At 41.6% G+C, this 23,344-nt stretch overlaps 1 protein-coding gene across 1 annotated transcript; it reads right to left on the minus strand.

Moving 5' to 3' along the window:
- Positions 1-1,668: 1,668 nt before the first annotated feature.
- On the minus strand, positions 1,669-21,615 carry USP14 (ubiquitin specific peptidase 14). The gene is made up of 16 exons (XM_065668093.1): positions 21,362-21,615; positions 18,741-18,886; positions 18,023-18,055; positions 15,957-16,061; positions 14,204-14,307; positions 12,484-12,542; positions 10,456-10,586; positions 10,083-10,163; positions 9,262-9,341; positions 8,243-8,357; positions 6,454-6,519; positions 6,054-6,146; positions 4,964-5,092; positions 3,833-3,893; positions 2,512-2,619; positions 1,669-2,399 (listed from the first exon to the last, which is right to left on the minus strand). The coding sequence occupies exons 1-16, from the start codon at positions 21,375-21,377 to the stop codon at positions 2,248-2,250; spliced, it is 1,479 nt and encodes a 492-aa protein (XP_065524165.1). The 5' UTR covers positions 21,378-21,615; the 3' UTR covers positions 1,669-2,247.
- Positions 21,616-23,344: the final 1,729 nt, after the last annotated feature.

The raw sequence follows: 23,344 nt of genomic DNA on the forward strand, positions 1-23,344 counted from the left end.
TAGGAATTTGATTATTACGTACAGAAGTAGAAGTCGGAACAGGCTGATAGATGGGACATTGTTGGAAACTACTGAGCTGTGGTGAGACCTCACCTGGAGTACTGAGTTCAGCGCTGGGGCCCCCAGAGGGATGGGGACCTGCTGGAGCAAATGTGTGGTGAGTCTGTGAAATAACACAGCCCAATTCTTGCCTCCCGCTACAGGTAGGGTCGATAGAAGGTACAGAATGGAACAATTTCAATTAAGGGACTTGAGCTTGAACTGAGGTGCATGGGGCCCCATGCACTAATGACTAATGGCACTTGGGCATGGCCAACCTGCCACCTTGATCTTGGAAAGCTGGGGCTGGGGATTACCACAGTGAGCATGACTGCAGGAAGCCATGTGCAGTGAGTTACATTCTTGATGCTTCAGGCATGAACCTTGGTGTTCATGGTTGAGGCAAGAGATGTGGGCAGAGCTGTCCTCTGGTTTAGCTTTGTTCAAGGCCAGGCTGCACAGGGCTTTGAGCAGCCTGGTCTAATGGAAGGTGTCCAACCCCCCCATGGCAGGGGTTTGTTTTGAGCAGAAGGCTCTTTCCAGCTGCCAACAAGAACTTTTAAGAGAAGAAAGTGACCACAGGACCACAACTGGGAGGACGTAGGTCCACAAAGCAGAAACCAGGCATGATTCCCTTAGCTCCTTAACAGGAACCAGAAGCAGCATTATAAACAGACATGTCCATGCCATTTCTGTGGGCAACAGAGGAAAAGGACAGTACTGCAATGGGGCTTCATTCCCCAGTGGCTGGAGCTGCCTTTAAGCATCATGCAACTTCTTTAAAATCTACCCTTAGGCCTTTGGTGCGCTCCTGGGGCATCTCTGCAGTGGCAGAAGCGGTGCAATAATCAAAACTACCTGGAGAGTCATGGCTGGAGCAAAGTCCCCAGGGGAGGGTAAAAGCTGGGTGCTTTCTGAGCAAGGAACTCCCCCCATGGTCCCTGCTACTGAACATACAAGTGAAGGTAGCTCATGTGAGTATGGACTGGCTTACCCACAAGGGTCTGGTACACATGAAAAATCAGATCTTCTGTTGCTGGCCTAGTGCTTTTCTGGCTGTGGCCAACACTGAAATGCTTTTTAACTGCAGCCTCCCACTAGCCTACAGCCGCTGCATTCCTATGGGGAAGGAAGAGCAATTACTCTAAGTAAGCATAGCCCAAGTTCACAGCCACCAAACTAAACTACTTAAGCACAGAATTATAGAACCAGCTAGGCTGGAAAATACCTTCAAGCCCAACCATTACACTTCAGGACTGCCAGGTCCACCACTAAACCATGTTACTGAAGGAGTCATCTTCCTTCCAGGGACGGTGATCCCACTGCTTCCCTGGGCAGCCTGTTCTAATACAGTCACCCTTTTGCTGAAGAAATTTTAATTCCTATCCAGTCTAAACCTCCACTGGCACAGCTTGAGGCCATTACCTCTTTTCCTGTTACTCAGGAAAAGAGACCAGCCACCTCCTCACTGTGTCCTCGTTTCAGGTAGTTGTAGAGAGCAGTGGGAGCCAAAGGACAGAAGATAAATCCCAACAGCTTAAACACCAGTGGCTTTATCAGAAGGTTACTCGCAGACATTCATCAGTGGTGGCCCAGGGGGTCAAAACAAACACATACTAACTACATCACTAAGACATGAACTTTTTTTAATGGAGGACACGTTGTTGATCACAATTTATTTTGAAGTCATGAGGTGCCAGCAACAGAACAGACTGAATCAGCACGTCAGGCTGGACAATACTTGATTGGAGCCACTGTCGTTGGCTATGGGCAGCAGCACTGAGTTACACAACAAGGCAACAGTTGCTCTTCTACCTTCCTAACAAACATGCCAGGTAAGGCAGAGGATGGACAACTACTGAACTGTGGCAGAAACCATGCAAGAGTAACAAACGCGAGAGTAGGTGTGTAATAAATACTTGATGACATCAGAGAGGAAGGGGCAGGGGGGAAGAAGAGGCTCATTTAAAAAATTTCTCTTCTGCGAGGTGTTAAAGCTACTTTAAAAATTGTCACCACCCCAGGGGCAAGCCCAGTCCAGTCCAGTGGCAGCAAATTGGTACTTGGAGCAGTTTTGAACCCATACCCTTCTTCATGTGAGAAGGTTTGAACAAATTACTTATCCACTTGCTAAAAGCTCTGGGGTTAGGGAAGTGATCAGTTATCAACATTTATTTCACACCTAGGCAGAATGGCTAAAACTGAAGACTACTGCTCAGCTTCATCTTCAACTACTTCGATTCTGCGAGGCCCATAGAGTAGAACATAAGCTATATGCCAGTCTCCACCCCCGGATAACCTCAAAATATCTTCAGGTGTAACAATGCTGACTTTGTCATCATCAAATTTAATCCATTCATCTGCAAGAAAAGAGAGAGGATTATTTGTAATGTAGGTACATCGAATCTAAGCACACTTAATGTTAAGGCTGAAGGGCAATTGAGAGAGCTGTGAGTTGTCAAGGTGTTTTACCTTGTTTCCTTTTAACCCAAGACACGTAATGCCCAGAGGAACTTGATCTGCCTTGATGTGTTAGCACTGCCTGCAGGTCGTAATAGCCACAGTTATTAGAACCGATATCTGAAGGAAGAGGAGGAAAAGAAAGTTACGTTGAGTCGTACATGAACTGTTTTGTGTTTTAACAATATGCAGACTAAAGACACACAACCCAAACTGCAGCACTGCAGCTGTGTAAAACCCCACTTGCAGCATGGTTCTCAACCACTGTGAACTAAACCCAGCAGCTTTCAGCCAGGACACCCTCTCAGGAAACTGAGACATAAATACAGATCCTGGACAGAACGCAAATGCAGAAAGCTTAAAGCATTAAACCCATCAGTAAGCTTTCTGGGCATATACTTCCTTCAAACACCAACCACTGACAAGGAATCACCCAAAACTGCACGTGCCAGGCTGGACAGGGCTTTGAGCAACCTGGTCTAGTGGATGATGTCCCTGCCCATGGCAGGGGGTTGGAACTGGGTAATCTTGAAGGTTCTTTCCAACCAAAACCATTCTATTATTCTACGCTATAATTCTAGGACATGCAAATGTCTTTTGATGTGCATGTCTTTTATGTATTATCAACGTACGGTATGGAGTATTGTGTGCAGTTCTGGTGTCCTCAATATAAAAAGGACATGGAACTGCTGGAACAAGTCCAGAGGAGGGCCACGAGGATGATCAGGGGACTGGAGCACCTCCCGTATGAAGACAGGCTGAGGAAGTTGGGGCTGTTCAGCCTGGAGAAGAGAAGGCTGCGTGGGGACCTCATAGCAGCCTTCCAGTACCTGAAGGGGGCCTATAGGGATGCTGGGGAGGGGCTCTTCGTCAGGGACTGTAGTGACAGGACAAGGGGTAACGGGTTCAAACTTAAACAGTGGAAGTTTAGATTGGATATAAGGAGGAAATTCTTTCCTGTTAGGGTGGTGAGGCACTGGAATGGGTTGCCCAGGGAGGTTGTGAGTGCTCCAGCCCTGGCGGTGTTCAAGGCCAGGTTGGATGAAGCCTTGTGTGGGATGGTTTAGTGAGAGGTGTCCCTGTCCATGGCAGGGGGGTTGGAACTAGATGATCTTGAGGTCCTTGCCAACCCTAACGATTCTATGATTCTATGATCTCAAGAGCATTTCGGCTTGCCTCATCTTTCCGTTGCTTAAATTTCTGTCAGTGTCTGACAATTAATTTTCAAAAGTGTTAAAAATAACCAGGGTTCTAAAAATATTCCTACGATTGGGTCCACTTACACGTAAGTAAACAAAGTTACTTTAAAACAGATTTATTTCCCTGTACTCACCATCGGGAAAAGAAAATGGTTCATATTTAACTTCTTTCTGTGCACCTTCGCTTTTACTAGACTGAAGAACAGAATATACTGAATTAACATGGAACAGTTGTGAAAAAGCTTTAGTGCAAGCCTATCAAATCCCAACCCCCCATTCATTCAAAGATGTTTTTAAGCCTAAACGTTTTCTGTTCAACTTAAAACCAAGTTCCATTACCACATTTGAGTGGATGTGCAAAAGCCTCATCTAGACCAGACCACTTTTTACTGCAAATATAACACCACTTTAGCACCTTTTGCCTAGACTGTTTACCCCCGAGACTGACCGGTTTGTTTATAAAACATTTCTGCAACTGAAGGCTGTATTCCTTGTTAGGGACTTGCTAGCAGCACAAATGGCAACAAGAAAACACTAGAAACAGACTCTTAATAGCACTCTTTCCTTGCTCCTAACTGTGTAGAGATGTGAGCCTTATTCAAATGTTTAAATGAAACTGGCAAGAGAGGCCAGGAAAAGACTGGCAAACGTAAAAACAATGGCTAAAACACTACGGTTTTAGCTTGTTTACTTTTTTCCTTCATTAAAGGAAATGGTTTCTTTAAATAAAGGGAAGCCAGTTTTAGAATATGTAGACAGGACAGAAAATGAAAGCACTTGCCGTGTTTTTAGAACGCAGACTATAAGCTCATATATTCTAAATTTATGTAAGTACATATATTCTAAATTTTATCAGTCAAACACATCGTAGAACCTTGTACAACCCTTTCCACTTGGTGAGCAGGAGAAAGCTACCTGTCACTGAAGAAGTGACCTGCCAGCAAGCAGTCATGTTTGAAGAGAACCATTCTGTGTAATTCACAGAAAACCTTTAGTCGTAACACTGGTAAGCAGAAGCACTACATTTTCGTAAGTTTTGAAATAAAAATGGAAACAATATAATTTTCTACAGCATTTAACATTTCTGGTGAAGCAGTCATACCAAAGCTGATAAGGTATTTTCCAAGAAAATACACAAAAAGATCTGAAGCTCAATATCAAAGAGTTCAAATGCTACATTTAAGGAAGTCAAGTTTTCTCTAATCCTTATGGGTGTCCCAATTCCAGCTGTATGACTTCTTGAATCAAAATGTCAGGAGACTTACATTCTTTGGCTGTTGATTAACTTTTTTGTCTTCTAGATCTTTGAATTTTGATCGATAAGAAACCATTTTTTCCTGAAGGTCTGGTGTACACAGCTCATACACATCCAACATAAGAGGAAATTTAACATCCTAGGAAGTAAAAAGCAGAAAGATTATTAACATTACTTGGTACACCAGGTTAAAGCCTTCTTCTATGGGAAGACAATACTAAGTCCAATTAGATGCAACTCTCATCACATTTATGACAACTTGATCTACTGAAATGTTGCTAACAGGACTTACGTAAAGGGCTACAATACTTTCACAGAAGAATGTCTAATTCAGTATAAATAAACCATCATAAATTACCACATTCAGAATATTTAGATTCTTTATTATTAGCTGTCATACCTTACACTGCAGAAATACCTATGCAGCCCTAAGGCAAAAAATATGCATGTAGAATGTCTGTACACTGGCAAAAATGTTAATTTATGTTATCCAAACAATCTTCTAGAATAGTTAACATGTGCCTTCAATCTTTATTCCCTTGTTTCTCTTGTGAAGAGCAGGCATCATCTATCATGATATCCTGGGGCAGCCTAGGAAGTCTATCAGCCAAGTCCAACAGAAAGCAATACTGGAACATGTAGCTGTTGGCAGCTGGTTCTTGCATTTGTCAGTCAGAAGGCCCATTAAAATAACTAGTATAGGAAGCGTTTGTTAGCCAAAGCATTTCTCATCAACCGTAGAACACTGTCTAGTGACTGAAAGCATGTCCCTCTCCTTAACCAAACATTCTCCTCTGAGCCGTTGGTGAGAAGAGACCAAAAAACATCCTAGCAGTATTGGAGCAAATTCATTTATGTCCCTTACCTCCCTTTCCCCAGTCTATTTTGGTAGCATAGCTTGCCACACCACTGGGACCATCACAGCTGGGAACAAAGCTACCTTGTACTTCAGCAAAGAAACTGCACTGTTAATATTTTTAAATGCAACTTAAAAGCAAACAATTGAGTAAATAGCCTTCAAGTATTAGCTGTCTACCTACAATAAAAACCTCACTGAAAAGCATGAAGAGGAATTCAAGTTCAGTATGCACAAAACTTACCTTAAGAACTTTGGCATTCACAGATTCTTTCTCTTTGTAAAAAAATCTAACCATCTGAATAGTCAGGTAGGCTGGCAAGCGGCTGATTTTAGACTATAAGAAAAAAAGAAAAAGCTATTACTTTAGACATTGACAGATCTTTTAAACACTGCAAATCCTAAATTACAGGCTATCCCGTACACACACACACATAGGAATATAGCAAGGCCTCCTAATTTAAAACTTTGTATAGTAGTGTAGTCAGAGAAATAATTTCCAGTTTTAAATTTTTTGGTAGTGGATATTCAGATGTTTTATAAACATAAATCACACCCTGTTACAGCAGTAACTTTGTGTTTTGGGACAGAAAATTGACAACAGTTGAAAGAATGATGAAGAGAGCAACAAAAGTACCACTCACAGATTTGATATAGAGTGCATTTCTCTGCAGTGTTGGAGACAGTTTGGTGATTTCCTCTTGAAGACGCTGTTAAAAGAAAGGTAATAACACCTACGTTAATCATAAAACACAGCTTGAAGCAAAGCACAGCATGGGCAAACAAGCCATAAGCTAAATCAGGTTCTGCCCATTTCCTCTGCTCCTATCAGCCATTACAACAGGCAGAATTTCGAAACTCCTTGGCAGAAAGAGCAAGCCCATTCATTTGTTCAGCTCCAGGCTCATTCCTGTGCCCTGACAACACAAAGGTTTTTCTCTGCAGAAAATTAAATTCTGCAGGAGTAGAACTTGCAAGTGGATTTGGTTAGGAATTGTATCTGGATTTGGTTATGAATGTGTCACGTCATGCTTGGAGCACAACTAAAAGCCAATCTGAGGTTTCTTCTCAGGGGAGTATTTGCATGTTTCCCAAACCTCAGTTTCAAGCAGACAGAGCTACAGAAGAGGCAGGTGGTAATACCATGTTTCTGGGGAACTTTACTAATTTAGGCCAAGACTGGCCTGGTTAGTAGTACTGTTTCTATAGGCAACCCAACATAGGAATTCTAGACCTTTTTTGGCCTGAAAGTGAGGTTCCTTTTTTTCTTCTAACAATAATCTATGTGATTATTATTTTATTTGTGAACATTAACTACTTTATCTTACTTTTCCTTCTAGAGTCTGTCAAAAAAAGAAAAAGCAGATACAAAGATTATCTGAGAAGCATGCAACTTGGTTTAGCCACTGCTTCCATCCCTGCTCTTATACAAATACTCTGCAAGAGCAGTTACTACAGAGGTTTAGTAGTAGGCTTCTCTCCTGGCTCTTTCAGATTCAAAAAAATCCCTAAAAATTTAGAAATATGCATCTAAAAAGCACCGACTACTTGAAAAACTTCTATTTACGTACACAGTTTAAAGATGATGCTGTATCATGGAAAATAACACCCCCTTCAAAGTCTGCAAAATTAAAGTTTAATTGTTCCACCACCCGGACGCAACCAAATGCCACCAAAATGGCAACAAAAATGCCACCCTGTTTTAAAATTGACTTCTAGGGAACTGTTTACAGCATGCTTAAATCATGATCAGAGGACTGGAGCACCTCCCCTCTGAAGACAAGCTGAGAGTTGAGGTTGTTCTGCCTGGAGAAGAGAAGGCTCCAGTGAGACTTTAGAGCAGCTTCCAGTGCCTAAAGGGGGCCTACAAGAAATGTGGAGAGGGACTTTTTACCAGGGCAGGTAGTGACAGGGCAAGGGGGAATGGCTTTAAACTGGCAGAGGGGAGATTTAGATTAAATATAAGGAAGAAATTCTTCACTGTGAGGGTGGTGAAACACTGGAACAGGTTGCCCAGAGAAGTGGCAAATGCTCCATCCCTGGCAGTGTTCGAGACCACCTGAGCAACCTGGTCTAGTGGAAGGTGTCCCTGCCCATGGCAGGGGGTTGGAACTAAATGACCCTTAAAAGTGCCTTCCAGCCCAAACCATTCTGTGATACTGCTCAGTCTGGAGTGAAACCCAGCTGGACAAATTGGCTGGCACTTGGTGACCTGCATGTGGAAGACAATGTCAGGGTCAAGAAAACAGTGCTGAAGTCTGCTTTTACACTAACATACCATTTGTTTTCACTGCCACCTTCCCATTCAACACCAAAAAAAACAAACTGTGGAATTCTGTAAAGCTTGAACAGCAGATGTGAATCCCAAGTCACAGATTAAAAACATGGGCAATTTAGAATTTCAATTAAATAAAGGTTATATAGATAACTTACCAATTTTAGTCCTGTAAACAGATATTTGACTTCTTGATTAATAAAGCAGCTGAGCTGAAGCAGATTCTCCTTTCCTTTAGTTACTTCCTCTTCTTCAGCTTCTGTACATTTCATACTTCACAAAATTAAGGAAAACCATGGTGCATCAAGAGCTGAACTACTGCTCTAGTGAAAACAACATGTTGAACAGCACGGTAATTTAAACTAATCCTCTGCTTGTGCATCAATAGTACTTTTACTTCTCATAGGATAAAAAAAAGAAAACACCCAGATTTGAAACAGCCCTTCATTCTAACCAATCTGCTCCTTCCTGTGTAATGAACAGTGGTAGTCGGTACCAAGCTGTGAAATACAGTACTCATGTAACAAGATGTTTCCTTATTTCAGACAAGCAAAACGCACAGTATAATCCTTTCTAAAAGGTGGTGGTCACTTTCATGACAACCAGGACTGTGGGGTGGAGAAGTGGGAAAAGAGTAATACTTGGCATGAGATGTGTGCCCCATGTGGTCATATACTTTTTGTCCTTGCTGTAAAAAAGCTACTAGGAAGTTGTCAGCTGCAATAGTTCCTTATATGTCTAACAGTGTGCATCAAATTTATTTCTTAAGAAATCAGTCAAGCTATCTTTTGTACATGTGCAGTATGCCAAGTGTATCAGCAACACTCCCTTACAAGCCACAGAAAGGCTATTTAGGATGATAATTACTTTTATTCAGATAAAACATGTCAGTATCCTTGAAGTAGGGTAACTGGCAACCTTCTCTGGGGAGGAAATCTGGTACTTAATTCAGTGGGTTTCTTCTGTAACTTTTCATTACTGTTCTTCCTCTCTCTCAAGGTATATCCAATCTTATTTTTAACTTCTGTGTACTCCTCTAATACATCACTCTCTCTCTTTCCCAACACACAGCTTGGTTTTCTATACTATTCTGAACAACACTTTCAGGCTCCCCACACTCTACTGCTAAAGCGTGAAATTATTATCATTCTATCGCTTGCCTTAGTCTTTAGGATACGCTGTTTCAAATTCAATGCTGAAGAACTGATCAATTAAACTCTTCTTTTTAGAAGATGCTGCTGTAGCTCCGGAGTCTGTCTGCAAGACAAATTCTCTTATGATTTAACTTTAAGTATCATGTAAAGACAGTATTCTTCACAGACAAAATATCTCATTTATTTAAATTCTTTAAAGCCTATTCCTTCACCTTTCTTTAGGTGCATTTTCTCCTAGTCAGTCAATCTCCTGACACAGTACTAGAGTTCCAAACCGAAAGCATATACTGCATGCTGTCAAAGCTACCTCAAAGCATATTAGCAAAGATTTGAATCAAAGCCACATTTCCCTGCTCCCCAACTTAAGTCTGTCTTAAATTTTAGAGTAGTCAATTAGATGTTTCCCACTGCTAAGACTCTCCAGAAAACAGCTTATAGAGAAGACAGTCAGTATGGTAAAGCCTTGGGAAAAACTTTAATTTCTTATGAGGTTGCTTAGGCGAGTTGTCTGTTTGAAGCAGCATTCTTGCAGCCAACAACGCTGAAGCACTTCTTCCAGAAAAAAACCTTACGTGCCAAATTCACAGGTTACCAGGGCCAGCTGCTACGCACTCAGTCACCATGGTGGTACTTTCCAGAGCCCAAAGTAGAAGTATTCCTATAGTACACTCCATAGCATAGCTGACATGACATAGGTAGCTTTATGCTGATGAGACACATCAGAAAGCAGTTTCACTTACTGGCCTATAGATACATGTTAAACCCCTCACAAAATAGATAAATATGCAAACCACAAGTATAATATTATAAATCCTAACTCCTTTTAGAGTAAGACTACAATTACCTCCATAACTGTATCACCTTCTATGCCTTCCAGCTTCTGCTGTAGTACCCTCATCATCTGCACCCAGCACTCATTGGCATCCTAGGAAGAGAACAGAACATTAAATGTGACTGGTAGAGTTATGCTTTAATAATATTAAACTCATCAATCTTCACACTAAAACAAACAAGGAATTCCTTACATAAGAATTTCACCCTATTCCACCACACATTTTCAGAGCTGGTGCTTAATATTAAAATCAACTCTTCTATACAATATAAAAGCAAATGCTTTACTGGGATAAATTACATTCACGGGAGAAGGAAAGAGTTCAAATATCCTTGCTCTCAACACACTAGAATTTTCAAACAATAAGCTAATAATTGGTCTTTACCTGTTGAAGGTACTGGCCTTGATCGCCTTTCTCTGCAAACTGTGGGAAGGCCATGTGTAAAAACTGCAGGAGAATGATAGGTGGGATACTGGAGGAAGTTTTATCCATGGAATCAAACAAGTCTCTAAGAGCTTGAAGAAAAAGTGAATGTTTTGAGAAGTGGAAAAACAATTCAAACATGGCAGGAAGTTGAAAAAGAATAGTAAAACAGCAGCAACATTTAAAGGCTTATCATTTAACAGTGTCCAGTTTGATCTTTCCAAACCAGGACCAAATTTTCCAGGTGTCATAAGAGGTACACCCAAGACCTCATTTCTGAACATGACTTTGCAAGCATAAAGATAACAATTCTGACAGTTTGGCACACAAGGCCTTATCTTTCCTGGCTGTTAACAGAAAAACAAAACTTGAGCACTTAAGTTTTCATTTGAAACACATCTGAGGAACAATGTTTTCACAAGAGGATGACACCTAGATAAACCAGAAGGCATTCACAATCTAGCCTCTAGAGCAACTTAAGCTTCACCAACTACTGGGGAAAAAAAATCCTTTACTTATTCCCAACTAAAATATCTAGAAAATACTCATGCTTAATTTAAGCCCCAGGAAAACAAGTATGCGTATGCATACATGCAGACAGTTCATAACTATGTTCAATGCAACAGATGCTACTGATTGCATGACAATACACATGGCTTTCTTTTTTGTTCCAGACACAGTACTGTAAAATGTCCTGTCTACACAGGTTACAGCATCACTTGAGACACCTACTAACCCTCACAACAACCCTGTGAGGTTGGCAACAGTCTGCATGATAACTAATTGACAAGTGGAGAGACTAATGAATGGTACTCTTGAATAAGTGAATATAGACAAGATTACAAGGAACTAAGGTCAACTGCTTCCTCTCTTTAAGAAATATCTGCACTGACCTTGATTAAGAGGGACAACGGATATGACAGCAATTTAGAAAAAAAAAAATGCCATAAGTGTCATGCAGGAGTTCTTGACCAGCTCAGCACAAAAGAATTAACTATGAATTACTTCAACTATTAAGATTCCTAAAAAGCAGAGCTGTCACCTTAAAGAGAAAACAAGGGACATGAAGTAAAGGCAGTGAAAAGGGGAGGGGCAGATATGGTTTGTATAGAGTAACCATTGAACTTACCACCCCAAAACTTGATCAGCAGGCATACCCACAAACTGGACCTTTCCTTCCTTATATTGTTTTGTTTTTCCTTAAATGGACTGGTAGAAATCCCAGTGTCCTGGCCCAGCATCTTAGTGGGGCAATGAAATAGAGTAAAAAAAGAAAAAGTGGACAAGTAGTACCCTTGTTCAAATGTAAGGGGTCTAACTAGAATTCTAGTTAGAACTTGGAGATACGGGGCCATCGTGAGCTCCCACATTGTGAGCACCCAGATCACCACAATATAGAGTAACTTTCCTTTTGAAGACACTGCTTTCTATTTCAGTTACGAAATCTGGATCTTTTGGGTAATGACTAGTACCACTGATAAAGCATCAGCTACCACCTTAACAATAATGCTCAGCCAATAGATCTTATTAAAAAATACGAATGAACTACATGTTCTGGGAGTATGGTGTTAGCCTATCATTAAGTGAAATGAAGAATTGTGCACTAGACTATTTCTACACAAAATTATCAAATCCACAGATGGATGAAGTATGTTTTAGAAAGTTCCAATTACTTTATGCCTACACACAAAACACTTAAGAGACAGGAATGATTTCTGTCTAAGCCTAGATGACACTTGTATATACTTTCGCTAGTATGCAGCTAGGTAATAATATGCAGAGATGTATGCTTTGCAGCCACAGTCAGAATAACCTTTAAAGGTATTAACAACAGAGCAAAAGGAATCCTCCAGTGTCAGCAGATCTGATACTGCTAAGGCATATGCACTAAAGAAAAACACGCAGAGCTCTAACTGCAATTTTCATCTGCAGTTAGGAGGACATTGCACACTAGCCTAAACCCTTGTGTTCTACTCTAAAAACACCAACCTGCAGTAATGTACTGAGCAGACGCCATTTCTCCTGAAGCTCTTAAGGCACCACCATACCTAAAAGAGAAGAAAAACAATTTGTATGCAATTAAACACAATCAAGAAGAGCAGAGAGGTTTTCAAATCATAAAGCAGGCAGCAGCTACATTTATTTAAATGTATCAAAAGAAAGGCCACGCTGGATGGTGCTTTGAGCAACCTGGTCTACCCATGGCAGGGTAGGTTGAAACTGCAGGATCTTTAAGGTCCCTTCCAACCCAAACCATTCTGTGATTCTATAAATCAGCAAACCAGAAATAACTGAAACTCAGATTTACTCACACTCACCTCAAAGTCTCAGCTATTCTCCAAGCAATGCATGAAAGCAAAGGAAAACTGGCATCCTTAGACAATAAATAAATGCAGACCGAGAAGTCTGGATACATTCCTGCTGCTTCCCAAACCATTTACCTCAAAAACTCCATCTTTAAAGAAACTGAGAAAAAGTCTGAATAGAAGCTACCCCTTTTCTGAAACATTTGCCACAGCTTCTTCAGATGCATGGAAAAAACACCTTCAAGGATGTGAGTACTTTCACTTCTCTCTCACTGCAGTATACCCTTCCATGCTGTCATCAGGCAGGGAAGACCAAATAAAGTCTTAAGTCTCCAGGGGAAAACACAGCAGCTGTCTGTGAATCTGACTTCCTAGAGACAGTAAGGCCACATCTTGTATTGCAGTCTGCCAGTCTTATAGCATACATTTTGATATTTGGTATGTTAAATTTGTCAAACACTCTGATTCAGTGCAGTATCTCAGTCCTTTACATGGAAATAAAATGGACTTACCTAAAATGACAGTACTGAAAAACAAGAAAAAGCTTTAAAACAGAACTATTTGTGAAGTACAGAAACGCTAAGTGATAATTAAGATTCACCTGCTAACAGAATTAAGGGAAATGTATAAGTAACTAGTGTTTACAGTAACCTAGACTATCCAGTTGGGTACCAAGGTGTCAAGAAAGCAGTGTGTTTTAAAGGAGTTATCCTTAAGATGTCAATGCTCTACCTAATCCTCACATTTCTTAAATACTGATGGTTTTCATCATACTAATAAACAAATAAGGTTAAGTGATTCTACATTCAGAATGAATGAAACAGATTCCGTAAGGGCATGTCTTCTGTTCCCTACATATCCACATGACAGTAACACCATCTTAGCCTAGTTTGCCGCCACAGTAACCTCCATGGTTCTCTCTCAGAGCTTTCTGCTGTACCTCCCAGTACCAAACATCAGTAATGGCAGAATTTCACTGCACAATGTGTTTTCAGCTCTAAAGCCACTGAAAAGAATATTCTTCAAAGGAACAGCACTCCTGTACAATCTTTTATACAGAACTAGCCATACAAACTAACATCAGAAAACAGGGTTAGGAGTTCAGTAGCTTGTCTAAGCAGTTTAAACAAGTCTTGATAGGAACTATTTTTTAACTAGGCAAAATACATTCTATCCACTAAAAGCCAGTTCCAACAAATACGTATTCTTAAGTTCTTGAAAAAGTAAAGACTAACACAGCCATAGGATAAAAGTTCAATCATGATGTTAAACTTGAATTGCTTTAAAGAAGAACAGATTGCTATGAAAATCCATCCCAGCACTAAGACAACTGTTCCACAAAATACCTATTTCATAAGCTAAAGAAAACATTTTGGTCATGGTGTTTTTGTGCCGAATCCTACCTTTTAAGGGCCTCTTTCACTTCTGGCACTGAGCGGATACACTGAACCGTAGCATTCATGTAGCAAGTGTTGCCAAGGTTTGTCAATCCACATGGTAATTCCATCTACCAAAAAATTTACAAGGGTGCTTGAGGGTCACAGAGAGATGTGCAACCAACATAAACACTGTAACTTCACATCAACTTCTATGAAAAGGAATGATCAGAGACAAGTAAAACCTGGAATATTCCTTCGAACCTTATGAAGCTTTCCAGATCCATTTTCTGATTATATTAATCATTTCACCATTCAGTGCTTTTAGAGGACATTCAGGAATGCTTTGGGCTTTTTTTCTGTGCATGTTTAGTTAAATGAACATATTCTTCAAGCAGGCAGTCATTCAGAAAGTTCAATTATAATCACACTCAAGTTTTGACCTTAAAGTTCTATTGCCATGGCATTTCCACATGAATACACTTGTACAAAACACTGATGTTTTAATTAAAATCAGTTTTCGGTAAAACTCGGAATGTGCTGAACCCCATAGTTAAAAACAAAAGCATTATTTAAACTCCTTTCCAGAAGTTTGCAACAGATCACTAATTTGATCCTTTCAGGCAGCTTGTGAACTTCTAAAGTTTTGACAAATGCGAAGGCCAAGTAGTAATTAAACTAACCAGCTTCAGAAACAACTATAAATCACAATACAATAGCTTTTTAGATTTTCTTTAATCTTGCATCTTTGAGTAGTTGTCAGGGAAAAGCATGTAGTTTAATGAAACTGAAGTTGTGCTGCACACCAATACCACTGAATTAGTTCAGGAAAAGACAATTCATTTAGCTGTGTATTCAATTTTAATGAATACATGCAGTACAGACAATTGAATTTTGATTTATAACAAAATATGAATCGGAGGAATGCAATGTGACCAACTTCCTGAAAACGTTATCTGACACTGAACTATCTCCTTGTTTGCCTCAGTTATTTCAAAGTCTGTGTATAGGGTTAGTCTCAAAAATACATGAATATCCTTTCCCTGCTGGTGCCATGAAAAACATTAAATACTTAAAACACAAAACCAGCCCTAAACTACAGATTCATTTTCATACAGACATGCATAAATGTATTCCCATCCTGCATGTGCAGGTGACAACAGTCATGCAACTGTTAAGTATGACAGAGCTCCCAGTTCAAATGACTGATGAGAAAATTAAGCCTTTCAAATTGCAAAGGGGGAAATAACTCAAACATAAGTTACTTCATTAAAAATAATAGATTAATTATGATCTTCCAGACTTTACTCCCATAAAGGAAAACATATAATCTATTCCACTGACATCAAACTTACTTTCAAAGGACAAAGAGAACCCCAAACACACCCCACCTCAAACAAACACTAGTTTCCCTTAAAGTATACAAAGGAGACATCTAAGAGCCCTCATTCAGGCAAAGGTCAGGACACCAGTACTGAAAGAGCAATACAATTTTCTCTTTAAAAACATCAGCAATGCTATTTTTAGAATATTTACTAAGCCGCCTGCTTAAAGAAAAACCAGCACCAGTTATATGACTTGCAAGTTAAATTCCAGGCTTCTTACAAGTGCTACCAGTTGGGTCATCAATATAAATTTGTGTTTCTTAAAAAAGCTATAAATGCTAAACAGACATTACAGTTTCAAAATCCACTTTTAAACAACTTCTAGTATTTAGGAACTTGCCATTATTCCTCTTATTCTAAGGTTTACAAAGAGCCAAGTAGTGAAATACACTTACAGCTGAAGCCAACTGCTCCTCTGTCATGTCTTCTACAAAGACAGGTCGAGCAACTGGCTCTTCCGGAAGCGCATCTGCAGAACCCATCATTAATAAGGTCATCCCCTTGAAACACAGTAAAAATAGTAATAAATAGTTAAGGGCAGTTATTTCTGCTTAAAAATAAATAAATAAAATCATTAAGCTCTTGATAGATTTCAGCTATTTCCCCCAGAATAAACACAATCTTTCTCTTAGCTGATACTTAGAACTGATACTGCACTGTTGTTTCTTAGGACAAAGACTGGACAAAGCCTTGGGTAGCATGCTTTAGTGTGAGGTGTCCCTGCCCATGGCAGGGGGGTTGGAACTAGATGATCTTAAGGTCCTTTCCAACCCTAACTATTCTATGATTCTAGGATATACCTTAACTTTCTCATTATCTAGAAAGTACTTCTCAAGAACAAACCCACAGTATTATCCATCCTAGATATTTCCACTGAGCCTGGTGAACTTGACACCAGCCCAGCAATGTAAGATTCCAACTGGGACTAAATTTAACATTCACTGAATACCCTAATGCGAAGTGTTCAGAAAAGCTCCCTTTCGGACAGACCACTAGGAATCAAGGATCTTCAATGCTGCAGTGCAAATACTCCTCTTTCCCTTGAGTCCTAGCAAGTTCCTCAGAACCCAGGATAACTGAGCAGCTCAATTCTGATTTGAAAAAAGCTGCAAGGTTTGAGTTTCTCAAATTCAGAATTCTCTAAACAATAAGAAAAACATCCCTCATCTTTAGCCTAGAATCTGGGGAAACTCTTCAGACAGGTGTGGGTAATAATGTCCATAGCTAAGTTTGGAATTGTTTCCTTCACACAAAAAGTGGGAAACGGAAGTGCCATCCTTTGTCTGTCAAATTCCAAGATCATTAAACTAACTGAAAAGTGAACAATAACCAAAATGACCCCATCAGTTTAGGCACAAGGACTAACATTCAAGAAGTGGGGACAGGAAGCAATCAAGTTACCATGCTTGCTGGACTAGCATAGGTTTTACAGCATTCCACAGGAGTCCATCTACATGGTAAGTTCTATCAAAGTGGGAGAAAATGGCTACCTAGGGCCTTAAAAAATACAATGCTAAGGAAAAGGAAGAACAACATAATGGAAAGAAACTGCTTTGACAATGTAAATAACACCCCAGAACTTGTATATAAAATCATTAAAATTAATAAAGGCAATATTAGAGTAACAGTATGCATTAAAGCACAAAAATATTACGTACCAGGGATTTTACTGAATGACTTAGCTACAACAGTTGTAGCTATAAGGAGCTAATAGATGCTTGCAAACTAATTACAAGGGTAAGAGTGGCACTATCTGATTCGATCTGCTCAGTGAAGAACTGGAGTAAAACCTGTACCAAACAGATGTTACAACATACCTACAGAAATGAAACTGCAAAAAAGAAAACAAAACCCAAGCAAAAATCTCTGGGATTCCCTGTTACAATATTATATAGCTAAGAAACACAAATACATTCACTTTTTGTTTTCTTTTTGAACTAGTAAATAAATAACAATTACTAACAGCTTTGTTTCTAAACAGCAGCAATATAGCACAGGACAAATTCTGGCAGGTAGATAAGAAATAAATAGGCTGAGCTTTAATTTCAGTGTTTGTAATGCCATGATTTTCTATGCTGGGGCCATACAAGCACAATGGACTACAGGCATTGGCCAGGTTCACAACCTCTCTCTAAATAAGATCACTTATAATTACGGTCACAGACAAGACAGAAGGACCACTGGTCTGACCCAGAACATTTCTTGTAAGAAATCTATGCTTCAAGGGACTTCAGAAAGCAGACATAATTTCCCTACAGAAGCCAAAAGGTTCTTCACAAATCACTGGTGAGAACTACATAAGAATGCTTAGGTATGACATCTGTAAAACTATTTTTCCTCAAGGTCTGATTTTCAGGAAAGAGCTATGGACTGAAACAGAAACAGCAGAACTTTAACATTTTTCCTTAGATGTGAAAATAAAAAATTAACGAGTAAAATCTAGTTATTCCCCAGAACTTACATTTTTTATTTTTAGGTTCCCCCAGTCATCATCCTGTTTTTGAAATAAAAGACAGGTTAATTATCTTGCAGCAAAAGACAAGCAAGTATCTTCATAAATATTAATTATGTATTTCCAAATACACAACTGTGTTTCATCGAAGATTTCACAATATTAACTATTTACATCAAGTCTTGTCTGACTAAAATAGAAAGCAGCCAAGTCATCGTCCCAATAAGGTTTTCATTTGTTGTCTAACACTGCTTAGATGGAAGCAACTTTTTGTAGGAAATCTGGCTATACTGCATTATACCAGTAAGCCTCTGGCAAAGAAGTGCCAGAGAAACTTTTCTTGAGCTAAAAAAGCAGAAAGTTGCATTCAGATTCTGAATGTTTAGAAGGAGCATAAAAAAAACAAAAACCAAAAACCAAGTAAGAAAAAAACCAACAAATAAACACCAAAAAAAAAACCCCAAACCACAAAGCAGAGTAGGTTTTAGTGTAAAAGAGTGGAGAAGTGTTTTAAAACAGCAGAGTACCTCCCAACCATTCAGCAGCACTTTTTTCAGGATTTTCTAGCTGTAGGCAATGAATCACATAGAATTATTTCTGAAAAGTGTAGTCAGTTTAATACGTGCAATGAAAGATCTTCTGGAGGAACACTTAAAAATATGGTCATTCATCATTATAACATTAAATAAAGTTAAAAATAATATTAAAACCAAACATGGATTTCTACCTTCAGAGTTCCTCCTTTAACCATAACCTTCTGTCTAGCTGGCTGAACTCCAGTCAGTGCAAACAACTGGGCTTTGAAGACCATTGGAGGTTCGTCAGTGTTAAGCTCCACACCATCGAATTTCTCTTTTCCCCATTTCACATTAACTGCAAACAAAATGTTTTGAAACTAGATTATTTCCTAATATACAAGAATGTTATTACCAAGATCAACCGAGTATTTCAAATTCCAGCGTTTATACCATCTCAGAACATTCAGCTTTCAACTCTAAAACTTGTCAATCACGCTAAGGGACACCTTGACTATATGGCAGCTCAGCCATCAGAACATATTACTTCCAACATGTCTAAAAATGTCCTACAAAACAATTGTATGCAATATATATACATATACTGAGAAACTTTCCAAGCAATAAATGTGTATAACAGCCTCAGAAACCCTTTAGGCAAGTCTTCTAAAAAGCAGTTTGAAAGTAACTCTCCCAATTTCTTGGTACTGTTTACAGTAAACAACTGAACTTTCTGAAGGAAGTTCAGATGTGCGATTCCAGTTCAGTTTTCCTTAACATTTCCGTTCCCCTTCAATGGAAAAGAACACCATGTGCCTTAAAAGCAAAGCTACTGTTTGACAGACACAGCTTTGCCTACCAGTATCATTCATGTGGAGCTACATGAAGAGGCAAGCGTACATCAAGACAAGACCTATGCAACAGCACACCAATGGACAGTTCACCTCAGAGTGCCATCCATGATGCCACCGCTGCAACCCTCCTCAGTTTTGACAGTGTTCACATAACCAGCTGCAGATACAGAGGCCCTGACCCCAGAAAAGGTGGAATTAAGCAGTGAAATGAAATTCGGTCTGAAAACTGCAGTTTCTTGACACTGGAAATGGGATCATCAGCAGGAACATTAGGCAGAACACCACAGGAGCACGTTAATTTCCCTTTAGTAAAGCTTGTACTAATCAAGATCAGGCAAAAATGCTGGAACAAACTGTGCTTCCAAAGAATGGCTACACATCTTTGATCGCTTCCGATCGCTATCACAGGTATATAAGGCTACTTCAGCAAGCTGCAGTTTTGCTGAAAATTTGCGATACATAGCACACAGTAATATCCTACGTGCTCAGTAAGGGGCTGAAATATCGTACTTTAAGAAAGTCTTAGCCTTCCTTCTACCTGTGCTTCGGTTCTACATCAATATATTCAGCAACTCTAGGGTTTTCTTTTTCCAGCACGAACCTCTTAGAAATTGTGATTTTAAAAAGCCTTCTAAGGAGGTTCAGATTTCAGATGCATGCAGTGCTTGTAATGGGTTATAAGACAGAATAACCACGATTTGGTCTAAATTAGACTACAAAGCATGTCAAACAACTGGCTTTTCAGTATTTCTAGCAGAAAGTACCTTCCGATTTGCCCAACTTTTTTTTTTTTTTAACAGATCTATTAATGGTTGGACTTGATCTTAAAGGTCTTTTCAAACCTAAGTGATTCTATGATTTTGTATACCATATTTAATACCAAGCACAAGTATTTTCAGGAAGACAACCCACTCAGTCACTGACTAAGTCAGATGCACAGCTTTTTGAGTTTTGCATGTTTGAAGTCATGCATCCAGCACCTAATAGGCAGAAGAGTTAGCAGTTATTACTACAGACTTGAAGTGTCACTGGTTTTGACAACTTGGCACTCAAGAGGAGGAAGCTTAAGATGAGCCTCTTCAGAGATCGCAAACAAAGCGAATTGTTAATCTGAAAACAATGGAGACTAAAAAAAGGGAAGAACATACCTGCCCTGTGAACAGAAAACACAGATTGTACAGATGTGCTAGAACTCAGGAAAAGACCTGTTATACTGGCATGAGGATTCCAGTTTGCCAACCACAATTAAAATAATGGAGAAATCGGGATGTGACTGTGTACTGAGGCCTTCTACAACCTGTTCCTCGTGTACTGAAAAGCCCCAGGAGACAAGACCTGTTAAGCATAAATAAAGCAGTAACTGCCCCTGGAAGTGTCACTGGAGGTTTTACTCTCGCAGTCCTCACTAGAAACTTTCCTTCATGACAAGGAGGCGAGTGAGACACTCTGATTTTAACTCGGAAATAATAGATTTAAAAGAGAAGAGGATGATGCACCTGCATACATTTGGAAGCGCGGATGCAAACTGCGTCTCACCTGACAAGACAGCAAAACAAAACCAACCCAAGAGGCACGATCGCACGCGATTCGCGTTTGACACCCGGGCCCTCCCGGACACCAAGAGCGCTCTGTCCTCGCCCCGGCCGGGCAGAGCCGAGCTGACGCTTCCTCCGCAACCCGGCCGCGCCGCATGTCCCGGGGAACTCCCGGCGCCGGGCCCTCGGACACGTGCGAGCGCCGGCGGCCGGACCGCGGGGCCGCCGGAGGAGCCGCCCCACGGGAGGCCCCGCCCGCCTCCCCCCGCGCGGCGGCAGCGGCGGGAAGGGCCCGGCTGGGGGCTGCGAGGCCAGCGAAGAGACCTCGCCGCGGAGGCAGCACCCCGCCGCCGCGGGCGCCGCGCTGCCCTGCCCTGCTGCCCCACGCTGCGGACGGCCCCACGCCGGGCCGGGCCGGGCGAGCGCCAAGGCCAGCTAGCTCACCTGAGAAGAGCGGCATGGCGGAGAGGGCGAGCGGCACGCCGCGTCCTGGGAGGGTGCGGCTGGCGGCGGGGAAGCGAAAGGGCGGCAGGCAGCGGCGGTCAGCGGCGAGCCGCGTCAGCGCGGACGAAGCGGGCCGGCGATGGCGGCAGCGAGCCCCTCACGTCGCTGCCCGCTCCCTCGGGGTCTCATTCAAACCGGCCCCTCAGGATGACGCTGCAAGCGGGGCCGCTCTCCGGAAGCGGGGCGGGCTGCGCGCGCAGCGCCGGAAGGGCGCGGCGCGGCGAGGCGGGGCCGTTAACGGCCGTCGGGCCGCTGAGGCGGGTGCCGGTGGGTGTTCCGTCGGCAGGCGCGGAGCCTGCTGGAGCTGCCCGCGGGCAGCCGGGGTTTGCTGGGGGAGCACCTCACGGGAAGGCGTGACTCGGTGTCGGACTGCGCTCCTTAGAGAGCTGTAGAGCTGTACCTGTACCGAGTAGCTCGCTCGGTGCCGGGTGTGATTAAGCCAGCTGCGCGCACAGCGGCCGTGGAGCCATCGCGTACGGTCTCTGGGTTGGAGTCTGGGAAGAGCGCGGCCTCTGGAGCGGGCGGAAAGCGGTGTTGGTGCAGCAGGCGGGGAGCGGCGGTGTGAGGGCGAGGCGGCGGAGGGCTGAGGTGGGTTTGTAGGCGCGCTGGCTGGTTGCCCAGAGGGAGGGTGGAGGAAGGGTCTGTTGCTGTGAAACACGTTTGGGTTATAGGAAAGTGTGGGGGGATATGTAAACTTGGAAGAATTCTAGTAAGGGGAGAGGGGGAGCCTAATCTGCCAGCAACTGTTTTTAACAGATCAGGAGCCCTGAAGGGTGATGAAAATGGCCAGGACAATAAAAAGCAGTTACAAAGATGCTAAAAACAGTAGACATGGATGCGTGAGTCTCAAGTGCTTCCACCAAAAGTGTTGCTGTTAGGCTGCGATTTAAGCACTGCTTTAGCTTCTTTAACATGTGAAAAGGAAGCGAATGCCGGAAGAAATACCTCTTCCTCAAGACCCGTCCTAGCTACCACCCCTAGAAAACAGTTACCTTCAGCTCTTTTGGCTGCTGCAGCTGCAAGAGCTTCTTCTGCAGCCGCTGCTGCTGGTAGGCTCTCTGCATTTGCTTGTCTGTCCCTGCTTTTGCTATAAAAGTGGTACCCAAAACAAGCAGGATCTTTGCTAGATAAACACGCAGTTTACCCAGTGTGATTTCCAGTTCCAAACAGTTGAAGGGTTTAAAAATTTCAGTCTTTTCAGTTTGTCATGGAGAAGAACAAAAGTTGATTTTATTGTCCAGTACAGGCCCCTAGATGGGAAAAGGAAGTTTTGGGAAACAAGGATTACATCTTACAGAGAAACTCTGATGGGTGGTATGCTGAAATTAAGCTGATCTTGAATTAAGAAGTGTTTTCATTTGTGAAGGCGATTAAAGTGGTGTTAAAGTTTATCAGCCAAGGGTGATGAATCTTCTGTTATTGTGACTTGCATAAAGGAGTCTTTTGAAAAGTTCCAATACAGTTCCAGGGTGAGATCCTGCAGAGCATCTACTCAATTGAGAGCAGAGCCGAGCTCTCTGCCTGAGTCTTAAGTGCAGGGTGTCTCCTGTCTAGCCATTTGTTCTTCATACCAGCAGTGACCACTATAGAAGTCATTTATTCGTGACTGCTGTATGAAAATGGAATGCTCTACGGGCTGAAACTGCACTGAAAACATTCTCCCTTTTAGAGCAGCCCTTAAAGGATAAGGTCTTGGGCAATCGCAGACCGTCGTTTCCAGGGTTTGTGAAAGGCACTAGAGGGAGCTGTGCTGAAAGAGAAGCGTCGGGGTTTGTATCTGCAGGAAAACCCTTCAGGACCTCCACGAGGTGAAGAACCACCACCTCCCTATTCTTCCCTCTGAGATCGCTTAGGCCTCTTCCTGCTGTAACGACTTGGTGATTTTTGCCTTGAGGAAGGGATCAGTGGATTCCTGGAATCTTA

Source organism: Lathamus discolor, chromosome 2 (assembly GCF_037157495.1).
Source record: "Lathamus discolor isolate bLatDis1 chromosome 2, bLatDis1.hap1, whole genome shotgun sequence".
NCBI classification, from domain to species: domain Eukaryota; kingdom Metazoa; phylum Chordata; class Aves; order Psittaciformes; family Psittacidae; genus Lathamus; species Lathamus discolor.

Bases quoted from the DNA above. Each gene is read 5' to 3' on its own strand.
- USP14 (XM_065668093.1), bottom strand. The intron at 10,164-10,455 runs GTAAAGACCAAT...TTCTCTTCCTAG, and splicing joins AAGGCCAGTACCTTCAACAG to GATGCCAATGAGTGCTGGGT. The intron at 3,894-4,963 runs GTAAGTCTCCTG...TCTGTTCTTCAG, and splicing joins TTAATCAACAGCCAAAGAAT to TCTAGTAAAAGCGAAGGTGC.